This window comes from Oncorhynchus keta, chromosome 29 (assembly GCF_023373465.1).
Source record: "Oncorhynchus keta strain PuntledgeMale-10-30-2019 chromosome 29, Oket_V2, whole genome shotgun sequence".
In the NCBI taxonomy this organism is placed as follows: domain Eukaryota; kingdom Metazoa; phylum Chordata; class Actinopteri; order Salmoniformes; family Salmonidae; genus Oncorhynchus; species Oncorhynchus keta.
In genome coordinates this window covers 301,630-328,957 of record NC_068449.1, presented here as the reverse complement: position 1 = coordinate 328,957, position 27,328 = coordinate 301,630, and the positions used below count along the sequence as shown (strand labels likewise).

The following is a 27,328-nucleotide window of genomic DNA, read 5'->3' as shown; positions in this document are numbered from 1 at the left end:
CAGCGTTCTGTAGGTCAGTGTTCTGTAGGTCAGTGTTCTGTAGGACAGTGTTCTGTAGGTCAGTGTTCTGTAGGTCAGTGTTCTGTAGGTCAGTGTTCTGTAGGACAGCGTTCTGTAGGTCAGTGTTCTGTAGGTCAGTGTTCTGTAGGACGGTGTTCTGTAGGTCAGTGTTCTGTAGGACAGGTGTTCTGTAGGTCAGTGTTCTTGTGGACAGTGTTCTGTAGGTCAGTGTTCTGTAGGTCAGTGTTCTTGTGGACAGTGTTCTGTAGGTCAGTGTTCTGTAGGACAGTGTTCTGTAGGACAGTGTTCTGTAGGTCAGTGTTCTGTAGGTCAGTGTTCGGTAGGTCAGTGTTCTGTAGGTCAGCGTTCTGTAGGTCAGCGTTCTGATAAGTCAGTGTTCTGTAGGACAGTGTTCTGTAGGTCAGTGTTCTGTAAGTCAGTGTTCTGTAGGACAGTGTTCTGTAAGTCGGTGTTCTGTAAGTCAGTGTTCTGTAGGACAGTGTTCTGTAGGACAGTGTTCTGTAGGTCAGTGTTCTGTAGGACAGTGTTCTGTAGGTCAGTGTTTTGTAGGACAGCGTTCTGTAGGTCAGTGTTCTGTAGGACAGTGTTCTGTAAGTCAGTGTTCTGTAGGTCAGTGTTCTGTAAGTCAGTGTTCTGTAAGTCAGTGTTCTGTAGGACAGTGTTCTGTAGGTCGGTGTTCTGTAGGTCAGTGTTCTGTAGGTCAGTGTTCTTGTGGATAGTTTTCTGTATGTCAGTGTTCTGTATGTCAGTGTTCTGTAGGTCAGTGTTCTGTAGGACAGTGTTCTATAGGACAGTGTTCTGTAGGTCAGTGTTCTGTAGGTCAGCGTTCTGTAGGTCAGCGTTCTGTAGGTCAGTGTTCTGTAGGTCAGCGTTCTGTAGGTCAGTGTTCTGTAGGTCAGTGTTCTGTAGGTCAGCGTTCTGTAGGTCAGCGTTCTGTAGGTCAGTGTTCTGTAGGTCAGTGTTCTGTAGGTCAGTGTTCTTGTGGACAGTTTTCTGTAGGTCAGTGTTCTGTAGGTCAGTGTTCTGTAGGTCAGTGTTCTGTAGGACAGTGTTCTGTAAGTCAGTGTTCTGTAGGTCAGTGTTCTGTAAGTCAGTGTTCTGTAGGACGGTGTTCTATAGGTCAGTGTTCTGTAGGTCAGTGTTCTGTAGGTCAGTGTTCTTGTGGACAGTTTTCTGTATGTCAGTGTTCTATAGGACAGTGTTCTGTAGGTCAGTGTTCTATAGGACAGTGTTCTGTAGGTCAGTGTTCTGTAGGTCAGTGTTCTGTAGGTCAGTGTTTTGTAGGACAGTGTTCTGTAGGTCAGTGTTCTATAGGTCAGTGTTCTGTAGGTCAGTGTTTTGTAGGTCAGTGTTCTGTAGGTCAGTGTTCTGTAGGACAGTGTTCTGTAGGACAGTGTTCTGTAGGACAGTGTTCTGTAGGACAGTGTTCTGTAGGACAGTGTTCTGTAAGTCAGTGTTCTGTAGGTCAGTGTACTTGTGGACAGTGTTCTGTAGGTCAGTGTTCTGTAGGTCAGTGTTCTGTAGGTCAGTGTTCTGTAGGTCAGTGTTCTATAGGTCAGTGTTCTGTAGGTCAGTGTTTTGTAAGTCAGTGTTCTGTAAGTCAGTGTTCTGTAGGTCAGTGTTCTGTAGGTCAGTGTTCTGTAGGTCAGTGTTCTTGTGGACAGTTTTCTGTATGTCAGTGTTCTATAGGACAGTGTTCTGTAAGTCAGTGTTCTGTAGGTCAGTGTTTTGTAGGTCAGTGTTCTGTAGGACGGTGTTCTATAGGTCAGTGTTCTGTAGGTCAGTGTTCTGTAGGTCAGTGTTCTTGTGGACAGTTTTCTGTATGTCAGTGTTCTATAGGACAGTGTTCTGTAAGTCAGTGTTCTGTAGGTCAGTGTTTTGTAGGTCAGTGTTCTGTAGGTCAGTGTTCTTGTGGACAGTGTTCTGTAGGTCAGTGTTCTGTAGGTCAGTGTTCTGTAAGTCAGTGTTCTGTAGGACAGTGTTCTGTAGGTCAGTGTTCTGTAGGTCAGTGTTCTGTAGGTCAGTGTTCTGTAGGTCAGTGTTCTTGTGGACAGTGTTCTGTAGGTCAGTGTTCTGTAGGTCAGTGTTCTGTAGGTCAGTGTTCTGTAAGTCAGTGTTCTGTAGGTCAGTGTTCTGTAGGTCAGTGTTCTGTAGGTCAGTGTTCTGTAGGTCAGTGTTCTGTAGGTCAGTGTTCTGTAGGTCAGTGTTCTGTAAGTCAGTGTTCTGTAAGTCAGTGTTCTGTAGGTCAGTGTTCTGTAGGTCAGTGTTCTGTAGGTCAGTGTTCTGTAGGTCAGTGTTCTGTAAGTCAGTGTTCTGTAGGTCAGTGTTCTGTAGGTCAGTGTTCTGTAGGTCAGTGTTCTGTAGGTCAGTGTTCTGTAGGTCAGTGTTCTGTAGGTCAGTGTTCTGTAGGTCAGTGTTCTGTAGGTCAGTGTTCTGTAGGTCGGTGTTCTGTAGGTCGGTGTTCTGTAGGACGGTGTTCTGTAGGACGGTGTTCTGTAGGACGGTGTTCTGTAGGTCGGTGTTCTGTAGGTCGGTGTTCTGTAGGTCGGTGTTCTGTAGGACGGTGTTCTGTAGGTCAGTGTTCTGTAGGACGGTGTTCTGTAGGACGGTGTTCTGTAGGTCGGTGTTCTGTAGGACGGTGTTCTGTAGGTCAGTGCTCTGTAGGTCAGGTCGGAGTAGAACTAGTTCTGTAGGTCAGTGTTCTGTAGGTCAGTGTTCTGTAGGTCAGTGTTCTGTAGAACATTCAGGACAGTTCTCCAGGGCATCATGGTAGGAGGCAGAGTTCTATTGGCTGTCGGCGTGGCTGTAGTGTTCTGTAGGACATAGACTAGTAGGTTCTTTTGGCAATAGATGTGTTCTGTAGGGTGTGGTAGGTAGGTGGAGAACGTCATCACCCTTTCCATCCTTGCCATGATCTGCAACACATATAACACATATATAACACTATATAACACATATATAACACATATATAACACATATAACACTATATAACACTATATAACACATATATAACACATATATAACACATATAACACTATATAACACATATATAACACATATATAACACTATATAACACTATATAACACTATATAACACATATAACACATATATAACACATATATAACACTATATAACACTATATAACACTATATAACACATATAACACTATATAACACTATATAACACATATAACACTATATAACACTATATAACACTATATAACACTATATAACACTATATAACACTATATAACATATATAACACTATATAACACTATATAACACTATATAACACATATAACACTATATAACACTATATAACACTATATAACACTATATAACACTATATAACACTATATAACACCATATAACACCATATAACATATATAACACCATATAACACCATATAACACCATATAACACTATATAACATATATAACACTATATAACACTATATAACACTATATAACACCATATAACACTATATAACACCATATAACACATATAACACTATATAACACTATATAACACTATATAACACTATATAACACTATATAACACTATATAACACTATATAACACTATATAACACATATAACACTATATAACACATATAACACTATATAACACTATATAACACATATAACACTATATAACACATATAACACTATATAACACTATATAACACTATATAACACTATATAACACTATATAACACTATATAACACATATAACACTATATAACACTATATAACACTATATAACACATATAACACTATATAACACTATATAACACTATATAACACTATATAACACTATATAACACTATATAACACTATATAACACTATATAACACTATATAACACTATATAACACTATATAACACTATATAACACATATAACACTATATAACACATATAACACATATAACACTATATAACACTATATAACACTATATAACACTATATAACACTATATAACACTATATAACACTATATAACACTATATAACACTATATAACACTATATAACACTATATAACACTATATAACACTATATAACACTATATAACACATATAACACTATATAACACTATATAACACTATATAACACATATAACACTATATAACACTATATAACACTATATAACACTATATAACACTATATAACACTATATAACACTATATAACACTATATAACACATATAACACTATATAACACTATATAACACATATAACACTATATAACACATATAACACTATATAACACCATATAACACTATATAACACTATATAACACTATATAACACTATATAACACTATATAACACTATATAACACTATATAACACATATAACACTATATAACACCATATAACACTATATAACACATATAACACTATATAACACATATAACACATATAATCCATTATGACATTTAATATTGAAGTTAAGATAAAGATGTTCCCTTTAAATACTTATTTTCCACCATAATTTGCAAATAAATAAATAAAAAATCCTACAATGTGATTTTCTGGATTTTTTTCCTTCTAATTTTGTCTGTCATAGTTGAAGTGGACCTATGATGAAAATTACAGGCCTCTCTCATCTTTTAAAGTGGGAGAACTTGCACCATTGGTGGCTGACTAAATACTGTTTTGCCCCACTGTATATTTTTCCTTACAGGCAGATAAAATGTTTGTAATTCTGCCAGCTGACTCCAGTTCACCTCCCCTCTGGCCAGCTGAAGGACACACACAATTTACATCCCAAATTGCACCCTATTCCCTATTTAGTACACTACTTTTAACCAAAGCCCATGGTCAAAAGTAGTGCACTAAATAGGGAATAGGGTGCAGGCAGAGGGGATGCAGGCAGAGGTCTGCAGTCAGTATAGTACACTACTTTTAACCAAAGCCCATGGTCAAAAGTAGTGCACTAAATAGGGAATAGGGTGCAGGCAGAGGGGATGCAGGCAGAGGTCTGCAGTCAGTATAGTACACTACTTTTAACCAAAGCCCATGGTCAAAAGTAGTGCACTAAATAGGGAATAGGGTGCAGGCAGAGGGGATGCAGGCAGAGGTCTGCAGTCAGTATAGTACGCCTAACATACTCCTCTCTGCCAGACCGGACTAATGCGACAGGGAACAGCTCTAATATATTTCAGCCTTTATATTTCATCTCATCATTTAGAATCAAGATGGATGTTGGCAGATTTTCTAGTCTGTTAAAAGCAAAAATAATACTGGACAGGTGCCAGTCTAAGAGAGAGGGATCTGTGCAGATGGAGAGAGAGAGGAAGGGTGAGAGAGGGATCTGTGCAGATGGAGAGAGAGAGGAAGCTGTGCAGATGGAGAGAGATGCTATTTGGCCCTACACAGAGAGTACACAGCGGCAGAATACCTGACCACTGTGACTGACCCAAAATTAAGGAAAGCTTTGACTATGTACAGACTCAGTGAGCATAGCCTTGCTATTGAGAAAGGCCGCCGTAGGCAGACATGGCTCTCAAGAGAAGACAGGCTATGTGCTCACTGCCCACAAAATGAGGTGGAAACTGAGCTGCACTTCCTAACCTCCTGCTCAATGTATGACCATATTAGAGAGACATATTTCCCCAGATCACACAGATCCACAAAGAATTTGAAAACAAATCCAATTTTGAAAAACTCCCATATCTACTGGGTGAAATTCCACAGTGTGCCATCACAGCAGCAAGATTTGTGACCTGTTGCCACGAGAAAAGGGCAACCAGTGAAGAACAAACACCATTGTAAATACAACCCATATTTATGCTTATTTATTTTATCTTGTGTCCTTTAATTATTTGTACATTGTGTATATATATATATAATATGACATTTGTAATGTCTTTACTGTTTTGAAACTGTTGTATGTGTAATGTTTACTGTTAATTTGTGTTGTTTTTCACTTTATATATTCACTTTGTATGTTGTCTACCTCACTTGCTTTGGCAATGTTAACACATGTTTCCCATGCCAATAAAGCCCTTGGAGAGAGAGAGAGAGAGACTAGGTCTTTTTGTGTTTGTTTCATTAGTCTATTGTTGACACAGTCCCAACATGTTTTGCTTGTCAGCAATCAAGTTTTCAAGATATGTAACTTTCAAAATATAGCAATCCGGCAGGTTTAAGGGATTCTTTAAGGGATTCCTCTCCCACACTGAACCATGTTCGGGAATGAGCAGAAAGCTCTGCAGTAATGTCCCTCCCTGCTCCACACAGTCGTCAATGTTATTATGTCACCAATAAATGTCCTTTAGGAATCTACTTTCTAGATGAGAGAAATCTGCAACTGTAAGTCAGTTGAGAGACACTTTCTGCTGTGTGCAGGAATGAAAAGCTGGAGGCGTTTGTCCGTCTCCCCCCCCCCCGTCTCTCCAGCCTGCAGCCTGTCAGAAGCCCTCCCTTCCTCTCCCTCCCCCTTCTTTCCAGCCTGCCAGCCCCCCCTCTCCTTCTCTTCCCCTCCCCTTCAACCGCCTCTTCTCCTGCCAGCACCATTCCCCTCCTCTCCCTCCTCTCTCCAGCCTGCCAGCACCCCTCCCTTCTCCAATCAGCACTAACACTGACAGCCCCTCCCCTTCTCCAATCAGCACTAACACTGACAGCCCCTCCCCTTCTCCAACCAGCACCAACACTGACAGCCCCTCCCCTTCTCCAATCAGCACCAACACTGACAGCCCCTCCCCTTCTCCAACCAGCACCAACACTGACAGCCCCTCCCCTTCTCCAACCAGCACCAACACTGACAGCCCCTCCCCTTCTCCAATCAGCACCAACACTGACAGCCCCTCCCCTTCTCCAACCAGCACCAACACTGACAGCCCCTCCCCTTCTCCAATCAGCACCAACACTGACAGCCCCTCCCCTTCTCCAACCAGCACCAACACTGACAGCCCCTCCCCTTCTCCAACCAGCACCAACACCCCTGAACCAGCCCCTGACAGCCCCTACCCTTCTCCAACCAGCACCAACACTGACAGCCCCTCCCCTTCTCCAACAACCAGCACTAACACTGACAGCCCCTCCCCTTCTCCAACCAGCACTAACACTGACAGCCCCTCCCCTTCTCCAATCAGCACCAACACTGACAGCCCCTCCCCTTCTCCAACCAGCACTAACACTGACAGCCCCTACCCTTCTCCAACCAGCACTAACACTGACAGCCCCTACCCTTCTCCAACTCCCTTCTCCAGCACCCCTCCCCTTCTCCAACTAGCACCCCTCCCCTCCAACTAGCACCCCTCTCTCCAACCAGCACCCCTCCCCTTCTCCAACTAGCACCCCTCCCCTTCCAACTCACCCTCCCTTCTCCAACCAGCACCCCCCTTCTCCAACCAGCACCAACACTGACAGTCCCTCACGTTCCCACGTACCCCTGCCCTCTCTGTCTCAGCTCTAACTTCTGCCACCCCTCAGCTCCGCCCCATCCCCTGGTGCTGTTACCATGGTAACTCTTACATCGGAGGCCAAATCACCGCCGTGTGTATTTCTCTTTCTGTTTTAATCAGAGAGACACTGGCCTCTAAAGCTTGTTGGCTACGATGGCAGGTTGTGCATGTGTGCGTGTGTTTGTAGCGTGTTTTGTGTGTGTGTGTGTGTGTGTGTGGTTGCGTGTGTTTGGTCACGGATGTAGTAAGGAGGAATAACACAAATACTGAACACGATACATATGATATGTAAAACCAACTACTACATTTAATTGGATAACATCTTAAAAAGCTTGTACATACCTGTTAAACTTCACACAGAGAGGCAAACTGGATGGTTGCCGGGGATAGAAGGTCTCTGGCTAGAACACAGCACTTTCCTGTTAAGTCACGTGACATGAGGAAGGTCCAGGAGGAGAGACTGGAGCAGAGACTTGAGGAGAGACAGGAGGAGGGTCTAGGACGGTATAAAACGTAGCGATATCTAATCTCTATGGTATAGAATGTCCTCCACTGCAGAACCAGGAGGGTATAGAATGTCCTCCACTGCAGAACCAGGAGGGTATAGAATGTCCTCCACTGCAGAACCATGGGGGGTATAGAATGTCCTCCACTGCATAACCATCGGGGGTATAGAATGTCCTCCACTGCATAACCAGAGGGGTCTAGAATGTCCTCCACTGCAGAACCAGGAGGGTATAGAATGTCCTCCACTGCAGAACCAGGAGGGTATAGAATGTCCTCCACTGCAGAACCAGGAGGGTATAGAATGTCCCCCACTGCAGAACCAGGAGGGTATATAATGTCCTCCACTGCAGAACCAGGAGGGTATAGAATGTCCTCCACTGCAGAACCAGGAGGGTATAGAATGTCCTCCACTGCAGAACCAGGAGGGTCTAGAATGTCCTCCACTGCAGAACCAGGAGGGTATATAATGTCCTCCACTGCAGAACCAGGAGGGTATAGAATGTCCTCCACTGCAGAACCATCGGGGGTATAGAATGTCCTCCACTGCAGAACCATCGGGGGTATAGAATGTCCTCCACTGCAGAACCACCGGGGGTATAGAATGTCCTCCACTGCAGAACCAGGAGGGTATAGAATGTCCTCCACTGCAGAACCACCGGGGGTATAGAATGTACTCCACTGTAGAACCAGGAGGGTATAGAATGTCCTCCACTGCAGAACCATCGGGGGTATAGAATGTCCTCCACTGCAGAACCAGGGGGGTATAGAATGTCCTCCTCTGCAGAACCAGGAGGGTATAGAATGTCCTCCACTGCAGAACCATCGGGGGTATAGAATGTACTCCACTGTAGAACCAGGAGGGTATAGAATGTCCTCCACTGCAGAACCAGGAGGGTATAGAATGTCCTCCACTGCAGAACCATGGGGGGTATAGAATGTCCTCCACTGCAGAACCAGGAGGGTATAGAATGTCCTCCACTGCAGAACCAGGAGGGTATAGAATGTCCTCCACTGCAGAACCATCGGGGGTATAGAATGTACTCCACTGTAGAACCATCGGGGGTATAGAATGTCCTCCACTGCATAACCATCGGGGGTATAGAATGTCCTCCACTGCATAACCAGGGGGGTCTAGAATGTCCTCCACTGCAGAACCATCGGGGGTTTAGAATGTCCTCCACTGCAGAACCAGGGGGGTCTAGAATGTCCTCCACTGCAGAACCAGGAGGGTATAGAATGTCCTCCACTGCAGAACCAGGAGGGTATAGAATGTCCTCCACTGCAGAACCATTGGGGGTATAGAATGTACTCCACTGTAGAACCAGGAGGGCATAGAATGTCCTCCACTGCAGAACCAGGAGGGTATAGAATGTCCTCCACTGCAGAACCATGGGGGGGTATAGAATGTCCTCCACTGCAGAACCAGGAGGGTATAGAATGTCCTCCACTGCAGAACCAGGAGGGTATAGAATGTCCTCCACTGCAGAACCATCGGGGGTATAGAATCTACTCCACTGTAGAACCATCGGGGGTATAGAATGTCCTCCACTGCATAACCATCGGGGGTATAGAATGTCCTCCACTGCATAACCAGGGGGGTCTAGAATGTCCTCCACTGCAGAACCATCGGGGGTATAGAATGTCCTCCACTGCATAACCAGGGGGTCTAGAATGTCCTCCACTGCAGAACCAGGGGGGTCTAGAATGTCCTCCACTGCAGAACCAGGAGAGTATAGAATGTCCTCCACTGCAGAACCAGGAGGGTATAGAATGTCCTCCACTGCAGAACCAGGAGGGTATAGAATGTCCTCCACTGCAGAACCATCGGGGGTATAGAATGTACTCCACTGTAGAACCATCCGGGGTATAGAATGTCCTCCACTGCATAACCATCGGGGGTATAGAATGTCCTCCACTGCATAACCAGAGGGGTCTAGAATGTCCTCCACTGCAGAACCATCGGGGGTATAGAATGTCCTCCACTGCATAACCAGGGGGGTCTAGAATGTCCTCCACTGCAGAACCAGGGGGGTCTAGAATGTCCTCCACTGCAGAACCAGGAGGGTATAGAATGTCCTCCACTGCAGAACCAGAAGGGTATAGAATGTCCTCCACTGCAGAACCAGGAGGGTATAGAATGTCCTCCACTGCAGAACCAGGAGGGTATAGAATGTCCTCCACTGCAGAACCATCGGGGGTATAGAATGTCCTCCACTGCATAACCAGGGGGTCTAGAATGTCCTCCAATGCAGAACCATCGGGGGTATAGAATGTCCTCCACTGCACTAACCAGGGGGTCTAGAATGTCCTCCACTGCAGAACCAGGGGGGTCTAGAATGTCCTCCACTGCAGAACCAGGAGGGTATAGAATGTCCTCCACTGCAGAACCAGGAGGGTATAGAATGTCCTCCACTGCAGAACCATGTCCCACTGTAGAACCACTGAATGTCCTCCACTGCAAACCAGGGGAATGTTCCACTAGGGGGTCTAGAATGTGTCCCTCCAATGCAGAACCAGGAACCAGGGTATAGAATGTCCTCCACTGCAGAACCAGGAGGGTATAGAATGTCCTCCACTGCATAACCAGGGGGTTCCTCCAATGCAGAACCAGGAGGGTTGTGTCCTCCAGAACCAGGAGGGTGCAGAAACCAGGAGGGTATAGAATCCATAATAGCAGCAGAGGGGATGGAACAGGAGAGAGTGTCTAGGAGGGTATAGAAAACCTCTGCAGCAAAACTTGGAAGGTATATATTATATTCTATAATCCACTGCACAACCAAGGCTCTGATGTTTCCTGTTATATGACATGAGGAGAGACAGGCATAGGATCCTGGAGGACAGTCCAGGAGTGTTTATAGAACATACCGGTCTCTATACTATAGAACACCTCTACAGTAAAATCAGGGGCCAGGTAGATTATATTCTACAGTAGAATTAGGGGCCAGGTAGATTATATTCAACAGTAAAATCAGGGGCCAGGTAGATTATATTCTACAGTAGAATTAGGGGCCAGGTAGATTATATTCTACAGTAGAATCAGGGGCCAGGTAGATTATATTATAGAATGCAGTAGAATTAGGGGCCAGGTAGATTATATTCTACAGTAGAATCAGGGGCCAGGTAGATTATATTCTACAGTAGAATTAGGGGCCAGGTAGATTATATTCTACAGTAGAATCAGGGGCCAGGTAGATTATATTCTACAGTAGAATCAGGGGCCAGGTAGATTATATTCTACAGTAGAATCAGGGGCCAGGTAGATTATATTCTACAGTAGAATCAGGGGCCAGGTAGATTATATTCTACAGTAGAATTAGGGGCCAGGTAGATTATATTCTACAGTAGAATCAGGGGCCAGGTAGATTATATTCTACAGTAGAATCAGGGGCCAGGTAGATTATATTCTACAGTAGAATCAGGGGCCAGGTAGATTATATTCTACAGTAGAATCAGGGACCAGGTAGATTCTATACTGCAGTAGAATCAGGGGCCAGGTAGATTCTATACTGCAGTAGAATCAGGGGCCAGGTAGATTATATTCTACAGTAGAATCAGGGGCCAGGTAGATTCTATACTGCAGTAGAATCAGGGGGTAGATTATATTCTGGTAGAATCAGGGGCCAGGTAGATTCTATACTGCAGTAGAATCAGGGGCCAGGTAGATTCTATACTGCAGTAGAATCAGGGGCCAGGTAGATTCTATACTGCAGTAGAATCAGGGGCCAGGTAGATTCTATAGAATCAGGGGCCAGGTAGATGCAGTAGAATCAGGGGCCAGGTAGATTCTATACTGCAGTAGAATCAGGGGCCAGGTAGATTATACTGGTAGATTCTATACTGCAGTAGAATCAGGGGCCAGGTAGATTATATTCTACAGTAGAATCAGGGACCAGGTAGATTCTATACTGCAGTAGAATCAGGGGCCAGGTAGATTCTATACTGCAGTAGAATCAGGGGCCAGGTAGATTCTATACTGCAGTAGAATCAGGGACCAGGTAGATTCTATACTGCAGTAGAATCAGGGGCCAGGTAGATTATATTCTACAGTAGAATCAGGGACCAGGTAGATTCTATACTGCAGTAGAATCAGGGGCCAGGTAGATTCTATACTGCAGTAGAATCAGGGGCCAGGTAGATTCTATACTGCAGTAGAATCAGGGGCCAGGTAGATTCTATACTGCAGTAGAATCAGGGGCCAGGTAAATTCTATTCTACAGTAGAATCAGGGGCCAGGTAGATTCTATACTGCAGTGGAATCAGGGATCTCTCTGATGCCTCATCAGCAGCTGGCTGGGTTGTGTTGTGCTGACATCACTCTGAGTGATGTCACGTTGCTCTGCCACAGCTGCTTCGTCAGCGGTTGGTTGGTCGGCTCGGCCGTACGGTGAAGACAGGAGAGTACAGCCAAGGGCTCAGAAACAGCACAGTACAGAATACACTACACACTTAGAAAAACGACTTCCAAACGGGTTATTCGGCTGCCACCATAGGAGAACCCTTTTCGGTTCCGGGTAAAACTCTTTTGGATTCCATGTAGAACCCTCTCTGGAAAGGGTTCTACATGGATCCAAACAGGGTTCTTCAAAGGGTTCTCCTATGGGGACAGCCGAAGAACCCTTGTAGATTCTAGATAGCACCTTTTTTTCTAAGAGTGTACAACACACAGTTTCTCCATCTGCATCACAACACACAAAATAGTCCCTGGTCTGCTGTAGGGCTCTCAGACCACTCACTTGTGCTTTCCTTTCCCCTTTCTATCTGATTCTCTCTCCCCCTACAGAAAGAGAAGGGCTCCGTTAAAAGCAGCCAATGTGGCTAGTTGTCATGGAGTTGTGCTTCCCAGGGCAACAATGGTTCTTTTCATTCCAACAGCACAGCTCTCAGTTGGGTAGATCTGATAAAGAGGGAGCATGGAGGGGGCTGTGTTACTAGGTGGAACACTCTGATCCACATAATATATTATGTCCCAAACTGTTGGTTTATAATCCACAAGAGCAGATCTTTGTCCAAGTCAACCTGCATACACTATTTTATTTTATTTATTTTTCTTCTTCATTGATTTGCATATTATAAAGTGTACTTTTGGCTTTAAGATAATATGTCTAAACAATACAAAGGAATGATTCTGATTTCACCAAATAAATGGGTGAGGTGTAAAGAGGAAAGGGTCATCATAGGACAGGAAACACCATTCCTCATGAGAGACACATGTTTTAAAGCTGTGCAGCATTGAAGCTAGTTAGGAGGCTATAAGCAGTCAGAGAGCACTAAGATGACACACTAAATGATGACCACCAATCAGAGAGCACTATGATGACACACCAAATGATGACCACCAATCAGAGAGCACTATGATGACACACCAAATGATGACCACCAATCAGAGAGCACTATGATGACACACCAAATGATGACCACCAATCAGAGAGCACTATGATGACACACCAAATGATGACCACCAATCAGAGAGCACTATGATGACACACCAAATGATGTCCACCAATCAGAGAGCACTATGATGACACACCAAATGATGTCCACCAATCAGAGAGCACTATGATGACACACCAAATGATGTCCACCAATCAGAGAGCACTATGATGACACACCAAATGATGACCACCAATCAGAGAGCACTATGATGACACACCAAATGATGACCACCAATCAGAGAGCACTATGATGACACACCAAATGATGACCACCAATCAGAGAGCACTATGATGACACACCAAATGATGACCACCAATCAGAGAGCACTATGATGACACACCAAATGATGTCCACCAATCAGAGAGCACTATGATGACACACCAAATGATGTCCACCAATCAGAGAGCACTATGATGACACACCAAATGATGTCCACCAATCAGAGAGCACTATGATGACACACCAAATGATGACCACCAATCAGACACCATTATGATGAAACACCAAATGATGACCACCAATCAGAGAGCACTATGATGACACACCAAATGATGACCACCAATCAGAGAGCACTATGATGACACACCAAATGATGACCACCAATCAGAGAGCACTATGATGACACACCAAATGATGACCACCAATCAGAGAGCACTATGATGACACACCAAATGATGACCACCAATCAGAGAGCACTATGATGACACACCAAATGATGACCACCAATCAGACACCATTATGATGAAACACCAAATGATGACCACCAATCAGAGAGCACTATGATGACACACCAAATGATGACCACCAATCAGAGAGCACTATGATGACACACCAAATGATGACCACCAATCAGAGAGCACTATGATGACACACCAAATGATGACCACCAATCAGAGAGCACTATGATGACACACCAAATGATGACCACCAATCAGACACCATTATGATGAAACACCAAATGATGACCACCAATCAGAGAGCACTATGATGACACACCAAATGATGACCACCAATCAGAGAGCACTATGATGACACACCAAATGATGACCACCAATCAGACACCATTATGATGAAACACCAAATGATGACCACCAATCAGAGAGCACTATGATGACACACCAAATGATGACCACCAATCAGAGAGCACTATGATGACACACCAAATGATGACCACCAATCAGAGAGCACTATGATGACACACCAAATGATGACCACCAATCAGAGAGCACTATGATGACACACCAAATGATGACCACCAATCAGAGAGCACTATGATGACACACCAAATGATGACCACCAATCAGAGAGCACTATGATGACACACCAAATGATGTCCACCAATCAGAGAGCACTATGATGACACACCAAATGATGTCCACCAATCAGAGAGCACTATGATGACACACCAAATGATGACCACCAATCAGAGAGCACTATGATGACACACCAAATGATGACCACCAATCAGAGAGCACTATGATGACACACCAAATGATGACCACCAATCAGACACCATTATGATGACACACCAAATGATGACCACCAATCAGAGAGCACTATGATGACACACCAAATGATGACCACCAATCAGAGAGCACTATGATGACACACCAAATGATGACCACCAATCAGAGAGCACTATGATGACACACCAAATGATGTCCGCCAATCAGAGAGCACTATGATGACACACCAAATGATGACCACCAATCAGAGAGCACTATGATGACACACCAAATGATGACCACCAATCAGAGAGCACTATGATGACACACCAAATGATGACCACCAATCAGAGAGCACTATGATGACACACCAAATGATGACCACCAATCAGAGAGCACTATGATGACACACCAAATGATGACCACCAATCAGAGAGCACTATGATGACACACCAAATGTGTTGGATGGATCCTTTTAGACCTCTTCTAATGCCTCTTAAGGGAAAAGTAATCCAAAGGAATCAGATTACGTTACTGAGTTTGGGTAATCCAAAAGTTGATTTTGCACAGGTAGCTAGCAACTGTAACGAATTACATTTACAAAGTAACCTGTCCAACCCTGGCTATAGCCAAGCACATGGTAACCAGTAGTAACCAGTAATCCAGGGTAGTAACCAGTAGTTAACAGCAGTAACTAGTAACCAGTAGATACCAGTAGTCCAGGCTAGTCAGTAGTTACCAGGAACCAGTAGTCCAGGGTAGTCAGTAGTTACCAGGAACCAGTAGTCCAGGCTAGTCAGTAGTTACCAGTAGTCCAGGGTAGTCAGTAGTTACTAGGAACCAGTAGTCCAGGCTAGTCAGTAGTTACCAGTAGTCCAGGGTAGTCAGTAGTTACCAGGAACCAGTAGTCCCGGGTAGTAACCAGGAACCAGTAGTTAGTCCCGGGTAGTAACCAGTAGTTACCAGTAGTCCAGGTTAGTCCAGGAACCAGTAGCCCCGGTAGTAACCAGTAGTTACCAGTAGTCCAGGGTAGTTACCAGTAGTCCTGGGTAGTCAGTAGTTACCAGGAACCAGTAGTCCAGGGTAGTCAGTAGTTACCAGGAACCAGTAGTCCAGGGTAGTCAGTAGTTACCAGGAACCAGTAGTCCAGGGTAGTCAGTAGTTACCACTAACCAGTAGTCCCGGGTAGTAACCAGTAGTTACCAGTAGTCCAGGTTAGTCAGTAGTTACCAGGAACCAGTAGTCCAGGGTAGTCAGTAGTTACCAGGAACCAGTAGCCCCGGGTAGTAACCAGTAGTTACCAGTAGTCCAGGGTAGTAACCAGTAGTTACCAGTAGTCGAGGATAGTCAGTAGTTACCAGGAACCAGTAGTCCCGGGTAGTAACCAGTAGTTCCCAGTAGTCCAGGGTAGTAACCAGTAGTTACCAGTAGTCCAGGGTAGTCAGTAGTTACCAGGAACCAGTAGTCCCGGGTAGTAACCAGTAGTTACCAGTAGTCCAGGCTAGTCAGTAGTTACCAGGAATCAGTAGTCCAGGTTAGTAACCAGTAGTTACCATTAGTCAAGGGTAATCAGTAGTTACCAGGAACCAGTAGTCCCGGGTAGTAACCAGTAGTTACCAGTAGTCGAGGGTAGTCAGTAGGTACCAGGAACCAGTAGTCCTGGGTAGTAACCAGTAGTTACCAGTAGTCCAGGCTAGTCAGTAGTTACCAGGAACCAGTAGTCCCGGGTAGTAACCAGAAGTTACCAGTAGTCCAGGGTAGTAACCAGTAGTTACCAGTAGTCTAGAGTAGTCAGTAGTTACCAGGAACCAGTAGTCCAGGGTAGTAACCAGTAGTTACCAGTAGTCCAGGGTAGTAACCAGTAGTTACCAGTAGTCCAGGGTATTAACTAGTAGTAACCAGTAGTTACCAGTAACCAGTAGTTACCAGTAACCAGTAGTTCACCAGTAGCATGAAGGTGTGCCTCATCACTTGTCATCAAGGCTGGCTTTGAACTGGAACTGGGCCTCTAGATCCATCTTATCAAAGGTCCTCATGTTGGTCTCCTCCCTGACCCGGTCCCGTACGTGGAAGGAGGCGCGGGCGGTAGAGCGAGCGCTCTCCAGCACGGCTCTCTTCTCCCTGAAGATCTGCTCACTCTTCTCCAGCTTCCTCTCGATGGACTGGAGGAGCTCCATCCTCCTGGCTAGCTCTTCCCCTTCCACACGCTGTCTGTTGAGTCGTTGTAGTCTCTCCTTCTCCTGCCTGCTCTGTACTGCTCTCTGGGATTTCTCCTTGGCCCTCTCCTCTGCCACCAGAGCTGCCTGCTGGGCCCGTCTCTCTGCTTCCTTGGCCCGGGCCTCCACCTGCTGTTGCTGCTGTTTCTCCCTATTCTCCGCAGACCTCCTTGCCTTCTGAATCTGCTGCTCCTCCCTCTTAGCCTTCTCCTTCAGGTCTTTGTCTCTCCTCTCTACGATCTGTTCATAGTTCTCCAGGGAACGGCTCAGCTTCTCCTCAGCAGCCTTCCGTGCATCCTCCCGCTCCTCCTCCTCTCTCCGGGCGATCTCCTTGATCAGGGCTGCGTGGCGCCTCCTCTCGGCCCGGTTCAGTCCCCGGCGCTCCTCGTGGGCCTGGTGCTCCTTCTCCTGCTTCTTCAGCTCAGCAATGGTAAGTTTCTCCTTGAGGAGTAGCTGCTCCTGCTCCAGCACTGCAGCCCTGTCCTCCTCTAGAGCCTTGAGGTTCTGCTCCTGCTGTTCCTTCTTCTGTTTCTCCTCCCTGGCAGCCTGCTGGAGCCTCTGCTGCCTACTGCTCTCTTGTAGCTCTGCCAGCTCCCTCCACCGCTCCTCGCTCTCCGCCACCTGACGCAGCTTAGCGGCCGACGACTCTCTCTCCTGCTGGCTGAGCCGACGCTGGCGGTGGGACACCTGCGACTGCCACGCCCGCTGGCACTGCAGCACCGCCCGTTGCTTCTCCCGGTCCTCCTGCTCCCGCTGTAGGTCCCCCAGGCGCTTCTCGCTGTCCCACTGCAGGTGAGCCACGTAGCGCGTCTGGCTCATGATGTCCTCCTCCTGGTACCGAGCCAGCATCAGAGCAGCGATCTTCCTGTCCCGCTCTGGAACCGCCTTCAGCCCCCGCCGCCGCACCTCCTTGACGATACGCTCTACCTTCTGGGTGGTCTGGAGGGAGTGGCTGAGGTCCCCAAGGCTAAGGCTCCTCCCCATCAAGGAGTTGAAGGTGGCCAGGGTGCGGGCACGGGGGGAGGAGGACTTGGCCCAGGGGTCTCTGGGTCCATCCCAGCTGTAGGAGGAGGAGGCGCCGGACTCCTCTCCAGAGGAGGTGCAGGTGGTGGTGGAGGTGGTGGTAGAGGTGGAGATTGTATCCATCCTCCTTTGTAGGGACTCAAGGGAGTGGCTCTTCCCTCTGCCCTTTGGAGTGGACACAGGGTGGCCGTTGTGGTGAGGGAACGGCCCTCCGAGACCCCCTGTGATGCCATTGAGAGCTGCTGTAGTCGGGGTGACTGGGCTCTGCACGGAACTCTTGAAGATGGTGGATGTCATGGAGGTGGTTGTTCTGGGGAAAGAGGAAGGTTTGGAGGCTGATCTGGGGAAGGTGTTGGAGGCTTTCGGAGTGGTGGTGGTGGTGCTGCTGCTGGGGATCTTTCTGACCACTGGAGGTGGACCTGAGACAGGGCGGGGTGCTTTGGTTAGTTCTGAGGATTTAGGATGTTTAGCTGAACCAAAACCACAGTCCAGACCTCTAGATGATGAGGACGCAGAGCTGAATGAGCTGCTCTTAGAAGACTGCAGAGAGCTACTTTTAGCTAGAAGATTTGTACTAGTTTTATTAATGCTTGGACCTGGTGTTGTAGAAGCAGCTCTAGAGGCCCGTCCTATACTACTGGGGGAAGGTTTAGATTTAGTAGGACTAGAGGCCACAGGGCCTGGTTTAGATAGCGGCGTTAAGCTGGATGTGACTGGTGCTCTGTGCTGTTCCTCTGTTGATGATGCAGCCTGAAGGATTCTCCTCTTATCTTCCCGTATGATCCTGTCTCTCTCCTCCCGGCATGCTCTCAGCTTGGCGTGCCTGTCCTTCTCATACACCTCAAACATGCCCGTCGCCACGCGCATGGAGCGTCCCGGGGCCTCGCGGGCGAAGTCTGACAACGGGCGCGACAAGATCTCCACGGGTTTGACCCCGCAGCGGGCGCAGGCCTCCAAGGAGCGGGGGCTGGTCAGGACATAACGGCTTCCCTCTGCCACCGGGGTGTCGAAGTTATATAGGTCCAGGTGCAGCTTGGGGCATGGTTCTCTGGGCTCTGGGTCGCCGCTTGGAGGCTGGAGGTCTTGAGGTAGAGGGTTCAGAGCTTGGCTGCTGTTCGACAGGGGGGTTGCTGCCTCCAGACTGACCTGAGGGCTCTGTAGCTGGGTATGTGGAGTGGGAGGCTGGAAGTCTGGAGGGGCAAGGTGAGGAAGCTGAAGCTGCCTCTCCGGAGGGCCCTGAAGCTGGGGCTGGGTGTTTGGACTGGGAGGACTGGCCTCCTGTGCAACAGGGGGAGGAGCTACCATCCTCTCCCCCAGCCCAGCAGAGTGTATGGGTGTGGTCTCTGCATCATTGCCACCCCCATCCTCGCCCTCCTCTGTTGCTTTCCCATCAGCCTGGTCTGGTAGTCTGGTGGGTGGAGAGGCCTGATCTGGTAGTCTGGTGGGAGGAGAGGCCTGGTCTGGTAGTCTGGTGGGTGGAGAGGCTTGATCTGGTAGTCTGGTGGGTGGAGAGGCTTGATCTGGTAGTCTGGTGGGCGGAGAGGCCTGGTCTGGTAGTCTGGTGGGTGCAGAGGCCTGGTCTGGTAGTCTGGTGGGTGGAGAGGCCTGGTCTGGTAGTCTGGTGGGTGGAGAGGCCTGGTCTGGTAGTCTGGTGGGTGGAGAGGCCTGGTCTGGTAGTCTGGTGGGTGGAGAGGCCTGGTCTGGTAGTCTGGTGGGTGGAGAGGCCTGGTCTGGTAGTCTGGTGGGTGGAGAGGCCTGGTCTGGTAGTCTGGTGGGTGGAGAGGCCTGGTCTGGTAGTCTGGTGGGTGGAGAGGCCTGGTCTGGTAGTCTGGTGGGTGGAGAGGCCTGGTCTGGTAGTCTGGTGGGTGGAGAGGCCTGGTCTGGTAGTCTGGTGGGTGGAGAGGCCTGGTCTGGTAGTCTGGTGGGTGGAGAGGCCTGGTCTGGTAGTCTGGTGGGTGGAGAGGCCTGGTCTGGTAGTCTGGTGGGTGGAGAGGCCTGGTCTGGTAGTCTGGTGGGTGGAGAGGCCTGGTCTGGTAGTCTGGTGGGTGGAGAGGCCACCGGCAAGGCATCCATCTGTTTCCCCTTGGTCTGCTCCTCTGGCTCAGACGGGTCAACCATAGCTGGCTAATATTAGAACAAGAGAGGGAGGAGGTGAGGAGGGAATTAATGTAGAGGAATGGGGTGAATAGAAGACAGAAATTTAAGCAGCAGGATTATATCAGGCAATCTCTGTCCTACTCTGTCCAGGGCTTAATCTGTCTGTATGTCTGTCTGTGTGGGTGAGGGAATATCTAGCACATATTTGACATGCGACGGACGATGCTTCTTGCTGTAGACATTCATACATGATTCACATTCGCTGATTATGTTCCTGTTGAGGCCCTTCTATCTTCAGGGGACTTTCATTAACCGACAAACAAGAAGTAATGGCATTATCCTACGATGATGGAGGAACCTATTCATTGATATGAATTCTTTTACATGGCTATGAACAGGCACAGGATGCCTGCTGCACATATGATACTCAGGTCGAACACACAGCCTAACAGACTGACCCCTTGTTACAGGCTATTTTTTCCACATCCCAATTAAATGTGCATTACAGAGAATAGAATAGAGCAGTATATATATATATATATTTATTTTTTATTTTTATTAAAGATATTGAAAATAATACAATTTTTTACTTATTAATAAGTCATTCATAGGCCTAAACACATCAAACATAGTGTATTACCATGTTAAAGCTGATATATTAGGCTATGTCTGCAGGCCTACGTCTACCAAAACAACTCCTGTCACATCGTCTACCAAAACAACTCCTGTCACATCGTCTACCAAAACAACTCCTGTCACATCGTCTACCAAAACAACTCCTGTCACATCGTTTACCAAAACAACTCCTGTCACATCGTTTACCAAAACAACTCCTGTCACATCGTCTACCAAAACAACTCCTGTCACATCGTTTACCAAAACAACTCCTGTCACATCGTTTACCAAAACAACTCCTGTCACATCGTTTACCAAAACAACTCCTGTCACATCGTCTACCAAAACAACTCCTGTCACATCGTTTACCAAAACAACTCCTGTCACATCGTTTACCAAAACAACTCCTCCTGTCACATCGTCACATCGTCTACCAAAACAACTCCTGTCACATCGTTTACCAAAACAACTCCTGTCACATCGTTTACAAAACAACTCCTGTCACATCGTTTACCAAAACAACAACTCCTGTCACATCGTTTACCAAAACAACTCCTGTCACATCGTTTACCAAAACAACTCCTGTCACATCAAAAACAACTCCTGTCACATCGTTTACCAAAACAACTCCTGTCACATGTCAAAACAACTCCTGTCACATTACCAAAACAACTCCTCACATCGTCAAAACAACTCCTGTCATACCAAAACAACTCCTGTCACATCGTCAAAACAACTCCTGTCACATCGTACCAAAACAACTCCTGTCACATCGTTTACCAAAACAACTCCTGTCACATCGTTTACCAAAACAACTCCTGTCAACAACTCCTGTCACATCGTTTACCAAAACAACTCCTGTCACATCGTTTACCAAAACAACTCCTGTCACATCGTTTACCAAAACAACTCCTGTCACATCGTTTACCAAAACAACTCCTGTCACATCGTTTACCAAAACAACTCCTGTCACATCGTTTACCAAAACAACTCCTGTCACATCGTTTACCAAAACAACTCCTGTCACATCGTTTACCAAAACAACTCCTGTCACATCGTTTACCAAAACAACTCCTGTCACATCGTCTACCAAAACAACTCCTGTCACATCGTTTACCAAAACAACTCCTGTCACATCGTCTACCAAAACAACTCCTGTCACATCGTCTACCAAAACAACTCCTGTCACATCGCATCAACAGATAGTCAACACAGATGACACATCTCACCCCAAACCGAGATAGTCCCCCCCCCCCCAGATTAAAACAATGATCAGTAATATGTATAGGCTATAACCTACTGACTGAAACAAAACCGTCACTAACCTGCCACTTTAACGATTGTTTCCTAAACCGATGCTAATCTAGTTCCAAATGAGTGCGTTTTTAGTCCCCTCCACACCCTGCACACTACCAGGTGACGGAGGAATTACTCTGTGCGCTGACAGCGATGGAAGATCACAGACGTCGCCGCGACCTCTGAGCGACGCGACACAGACGCCGTCTTTCTCCCTCTGTTACACAGGGCCGTTCTTGATGACACGACTCGATGCATGTCTTTCAAATCTTCGTGTTTACATTTATCTGCAGCTTCTATTCTAATAATAATAATAATAATAATAATTATTATTATTATTATATATTTTTTTAACCGCAAATAGCTAGGCTATGTTCTGTGGGGGTCGGTTTTAGTCTCTGTGCTGGGCTGGCGTGCTCAGTCTCCACCTGCTGTTCTGCTCTCTCCCGCATCTCTCCATCTCTCCATCTCATCTCTTCATCCGCTACTACAGCCCCCGCCTGCTTCTGCTGCTGGTGGTTGACAATATGATAAAACAAAAAAATATTGTGCAATGGCACTGCAATACAATCTCCCCGTCTCCCTTTGTCTGCTCATCTTACATTATAAAACGACAATATTATATTACTGCAACAATAGAATAATATTGGATTATAATATTAGATTATTTTCCAAAATATAGCAGTATTGCATTTCTTATCTATTTTGCAGCAATATACCTAAGGCCTATCTAGTCCATATGAAGCCTATAATTGTAAACGATTGACCACTAGGATTTTTATACAATGTCACGTTTCCTAGGCTTTAGCAGAAAACAAATCGAAAACAGTAGTTACCCAGTAACTCGCTTACCTTATTAAAGATCCCGAAAGCTTCCAGAAAATACATGTTTATTATTCAAGCTATTAATAGACAGGATGCTGTGTTCAACCTTCTAATTCTGTGTTATTTTTCATCCATCTGCAGCTAGCCATCTGCCATAGACAGTATATATCTGCCCGGGGGCTTCGGTGGGGGTGGCCAAGACTGCAATGAACCCATATAGCCACTAGGGGATGCTGTAAGCTCATTGTATGAGCTTTACAGCGCTGTAATTTAGTGCCTTCAGAAATAATTAATACCCCTCGATTTATTCCACATTTTGTTACGTTACAACCTGAATTCAAAATGGATTAAATCACCCATCTACACACAATACCCCATAATGACAAAGTGAACAGAGTATTTTGGGACATTTATGCAAATCTTATTTGCATAAATATTCACACCCCTGAGTCAATTGTTTGTAGAAGCACCTTTGACAGTGATTACAGCTGTGAGTCTTTCTGGGTAAGTATCTAAGAGCTTTCCACACCTGGATTGTGGCTGAGAAGGAAATGGCCGAGATAGCATATGGTCTGCCTTTTGGTACCTGTTGTCTATCATATTGTGATATATTAGGGATTGATTGCTTTATATATTAAGGGTATGTGAGACAAGGGAGATGTACTGTACCTGTCCGTAGTTGTTTATTAGGAAAGGGAATTGTACTAATTATCTCATGTTATCAAACAAACAACCATTTTGTCTGTCATTGTCTGTTGCTGCTACTATTACTGATAACCTGCCGAACCTCGCCTCCCACTTCGCTCTTCCCTCTTCCCCCTTCCCTCTTCCCCCTTCCCTCTTCCCCTTCCCCATTCCCCCTTCCCCCTTCCCTCTTCCCTCTTCCCCCTTCCCTCTTCCCCCTTCCCCCTTCCCCCTTCCCTCTTCCCCCTTCCCTCTTCCCTCTTCCCTCTTCCCCTTTCCCCTTCCCCCTTCCCCTTCCCTCTTCCCCCTTCTCTCTTCCCCCTTCCCCATTCCCCCTTCCCCATTCCCAATTCCCCCTTCCTCTTCCCCTTCCTCTTCCCCTTCCCTCTTCCCCCTTCCCTCTTCCTCCTTCCCTCTTCCCCCTTTCCTCTTTCCCCTTCCCCCTTCCCTCTTCCCCCTTCCCTTTCCCCTTCCCTCTTCCCCTTCCCCCTTCCCCATTCCCCATTCCCCCTTCCCCCGCCTCTTCCCCATTCCTCCTTCCCTCTTCCCCCTTCCCTCTTCCCTCTTCCCTCTTCCCTCTTCCCTCTTCCCCCTTCCCCCTTCCCTCTTCCCCCTTCCATCTTCCCCCTTCCCTCTTCCCTCTTCCCCCTTCCCCCTTCCCCCTTCCCTCTTCCCTCTTCCCTCTTCCCCCTCCCCCTTCCCTCTTCCCCCTTTTCTCTTCCCCCTTCCCTCTTCCCCATTCCTCCTTCCCTATCGCTCCTCCCCCTTCCCTCTTCCCCCTTCCCTCTTCCCCATTCCCTCTCTCCTCTTCCCTCTTTCCCATTCCTCCTTCCCTCTTCCCCATCCCTCTCTCCTCTTCCCTCTTCCCCATTCCTCCTTCCCTATTCCTCCTTCCCTCTTCCCTCTTCCCCATTCCTCCTTCCCCCTTCCCTCTTCCCCATTCCCTCTCTCCTCTTCCCTCTTCCCCATTCCTCCTTCCCTATTCCTCCTTCCCTCTTCCCTCTTCCCCATTCCTCCTTCCCCCTTCCATCTTCCCCATTCCTCCTTCCCTCTTCCCCATTCCTCCTTCCCTATTCCTCCTTCCCCCTTCCCTCTTCCCCCTTCCCCCTTCCCTCTTCCCCATTCCTCCTTCCCTATCGCTCCTCCCCCTTCCCTCTTCCCCCCTCCCTCTTCCCCATTCCTCCTTCCCTATTCCTCCTTTCCCCTTCCCTCTTCCCCATTCCCTCTCTCCTCTTCCCTCTTTCCCATTCCTCCTTCCCTATTCCTCCTTCCCCCTTCCCTCTTCCCCATTCCTCCTTCCCCCTTCCATCTTCCCCATTCCTCCTTCCCTCTTCCCCATTCCTCCTTCCCCCTTCCCTCTTCCCCCTTCCCCCTTCCCCCTTCTCTCTTCCCCCTTCCCCCTTCCCCCTTCCCTCTTCCCTCTTCCCCATTCCTCCTTCCCTATTCCTCCTTTCCCCTTCCCTCTTCCCCATTCCCTCTCTCCTCTTCCCTCTTTCCCATTCCTCCTTCCCTCTTCCCCATTCCTCCTTCCCCCTTCCCCCTTCCCCCTTCTCTCTTCCCTCTTCCCCATTCCTCCTTCCCCCTTCCCCTTCCCCTTCTCTCTTCCCTCTTCCCCATTCCTCCTTCCCTATTCCTCCTTTCCCCTTCCCTCTTCCCCATTCCCTCTCTCCTCTTCCCTCTTTCCCATTCCTCCTTCCCTCTTCCCCATTCCTCCTTCCCTCTTCCCTCTTCCCCCTTCCCCCTTCTCTCTTCCCCCTTCCCCCTTCCCCCTTCTCTCTTCCCTCTTCCCCATTCCTCCTTCCCTATTCCTCCTTTCCCCTTCCCTCTTCCCCATTCCCTCTCTCCTCTTCCCTCTTCCCCATTCCTCCTTCCCTATTCCTCCTTTCCCCTTCCCTCTTCCCCATTCCCTCTCTCCTCTTCCCTCTTTCCCATTCCTCCTTCCCTCTTCCCCATTCCTCCTTCCCCCTTCCATCTTCCCCATTCCTCCTTCCCTCTTCCCTATTCCTCCTTTCCCCTTCCCTCTTCCCCATTCCCTCTCTCCTCTTCCCTCTTTCCCATTCCTCCTTCCCTCTTCCCCATTCCTCCTTCCCCCTTCCATCTTCCCCATTCCTCCTTCCCCTTCTCTCTTCCCCCTTCCCTCTTCCCCCTTCCCCCTTCCCTCTCCCCCCTTCCCCTTCCCCCTTCTCTCTTCCCTCTTCCCCCTTCCCTCTTCCCCCTTCCCCCTTCTCTCTTCCCTCTTCCCACTTCCATCTTCCCCCTTCTCTCTTCCCACTTCCATCTTCCCCATTCCCACTTCCCCCTTCCCTCCTCCCCCTTCCCTCTTCCCCCTTCTGTGTTCCCCCTTCCCTCTTCCCCCTTCTCTCTTCCCACTTCCATCTTCCCCATTCCTCCTTCCCTCTTCCCTCTTCCCCCTTCCCCCTTCTCTCTTCCCCCTTCCCCCTTCCCCTTCTCTCTTCCCTCTTCCCCATTCCTCCTTCCCTATTCCTCCTTTCCCTTCCCTCTTCCCCATTCCCTCTCTCCTCTTCCCTCTTCCCCATTCCTCCTTCCCTATTCCTCCTTTCCCCTTCCCTCTTCCCCATTCCCTCTCTCCTCTTCCCTCTTTCCCATTCCTCCTTCCCTCTTCCCCATTCCTCCTTCCCCCTTCCATCTTCCCCATTCCTCCTTCCCTCTTCCCTATTCCTCCTTTCCCCTTCCCTCTTCCCCATTCCCTCTCTCCTCTTCCCTCTTTCCCATTCCTCCTTCCCTCTTCCCCATTCCTCCTTCCCCCTTCCATCTTCCCCATTCCTCCTTCCCTCTTCCCTATTCCTCCTTCCCCCTTCCCTCTTCCCCCTTCCCCCTTCCCCCTTCTCTCTTCCCCCTTCCCTCTTCCCCCTTCCCCCTTGCTTTGACACATTTTTTACAATATTACTTTAGTGCCTTGATGCAAACAGGAAGCATGTTTCTGTACAGGCTTCCTTCTTTTCACTCTGTCATTTAGGTTAGTAATGTGGAGTAACTACAATGTTGTTGATCCATCCTCAGTGTTCTCCTATCACAGCCATTAAACTCTGTCATTTAGGTTAGTATTGTGGAGTAACTACAATGTTGTTGATCCATCCTCAGTTGTCTCCTATCACAGCCATTAAACTCTGTCATTTAGGTTAGTATTGTGGAGTAACTCCAATGTTGTTGATCCATCCTCAGTGTTCTCCTATCACAGCCATTAAACTCTGTAACTGTTTTAAATTCATCATTGGCCTCCCGGTGAAATCCCTGAGCAGTTTCCTTCCTCTCTGGCAACTGAGTTAGGAAGGACTTCTTTATCTTTGTAGTGACTGGGTTTATTGATACACCATTCAATGTGTAATTAATAACTTCACCAGGATCAAAGGGATATTCAATAAATCTGCTCGACTAAGGGACCTTACGGATTCCCTTGCCACATGCGCAGAGCAGCTGGCTGAAGTGTTTACGGACATGTTCAATCTTCACTATCCCAGTCTGCTGTCCCCACATGCTTCAAGATGTCTACCATTATTCCTGTACCTAAGAAAGCAATGGTAACTGAAGTAAATTACTATCGCCCCGTAGCACTCACTTCTGTCATCATGAAGTGCTTTGAGAGACTATTCAAGAATCACATCACCTCCACCTTACCTGTCACCCTAGACTCACCTCAATTTGCATATCGCCATCGCACTGCCCATCTGGACAAGAGGAATACCTATGGAAGAATGCTGTTCATTGATTATAGCTCAGCATTCAACACCAAAGTACCCT

General features: G+C 47.3%; 2 protein-coding genes and 2 long non-coding RNA genes across 8 annotated transcripts; 2 read left to right on the top strand and 2 right to left on the bottom strand.

Annotated features, from left to right (window-relative positions):
* Positions 1-2,798: 2,798 nt before the first annotated feature.
* Positions 2,799-9,794, bottom strand: LOC127913381 (uncharacterized). The gene is made up of 2 exons (XM_052485240.1): positions 7,771-9,794; positions 2,799-2,936 (listed from the first exon to the last, which is right to left on the bottom strand). Exon 1 carries the CDS (start codon positions 9,792-9,794, stop codon positions 8,364-8,366), a length of 1,431 nt encoding a protein of 476 aa, XP_052341200.1. The 3' UTR covers positions 2,799-2,936; positions 7,771-8,363.
* A 1,227-nt stretch (positions 9,795-11,021) lies between these two features.
* On the top strand, positions 11,022-12,129 carry LOC127913447 (uncharacterized). 4 transcript variants are annotated; one of them, XR_008085544.1, is made up of 3 exons: positions 11,022-11,259; positions 11,430-11,497; positions 11,999-12,129. It is a non-coding gene; the product is annotated as an uncharacterized LOC127913447 (long non-coding RNA). The 4 variants fall into 4 exon arrangements; XR_008085545.1 differs by having other exon boundaries at positions 11,829-12,129; XR_008085546.1 differs by lacking the exon at positions 11,999-12,129 and adding an exon at positions 11,560-11,655.
* A 3,727-nt stretch (positions 12,130-15,856) lies between these two features.
* Positions 15,857-23,005, bottom strand: ccdc177 (coiled-coil domain containing 177). Of its 2 annotated transcripts, none has more exons than XM_052485359.1 (2): positions 22,913-23,005; positions 15,857-20,176 (listed from the first exon to the last, which is right to left on the bottom strand). In XM_052485359.1, exons 1-2 carry the CDS (start codon positions 22,946-22,948, stop codon positions 16,781-16,783), a joined length of 3,432 nt encoding a protein of 1,143 aa, XP_052341319.1. In that variant the 5' UTR covers positions 22,949-23,005; the 3' UTR covers positions 15,857-16,780. The 2 variants fall into 2 exon arrangements, with proteins under 2 accessions (XP_052341319.1, XP_035623163.2); XM_035767270.2 differs by lacking the exon at positions 22,913-23,005 and adding an exon at positions 22,090-22,236.
* A 3,503-nt stretch (positions 23,006-26,508) lies between these two features.
* On the top strand, positions 26,509-26,798 carry LOC127913407 (uncharacterized). The gene is made up of 2 exons (XR_008085496.1): positions 26,509-26,627; positions 26,709-26,798. It is a non-coding gene; the product is annotated as an uncharacterized LOC127913407 (long non-coding RNA).
* The last annotated feature ends 530 nt before the right edge of the window (positions 26,799-27,328 follow it).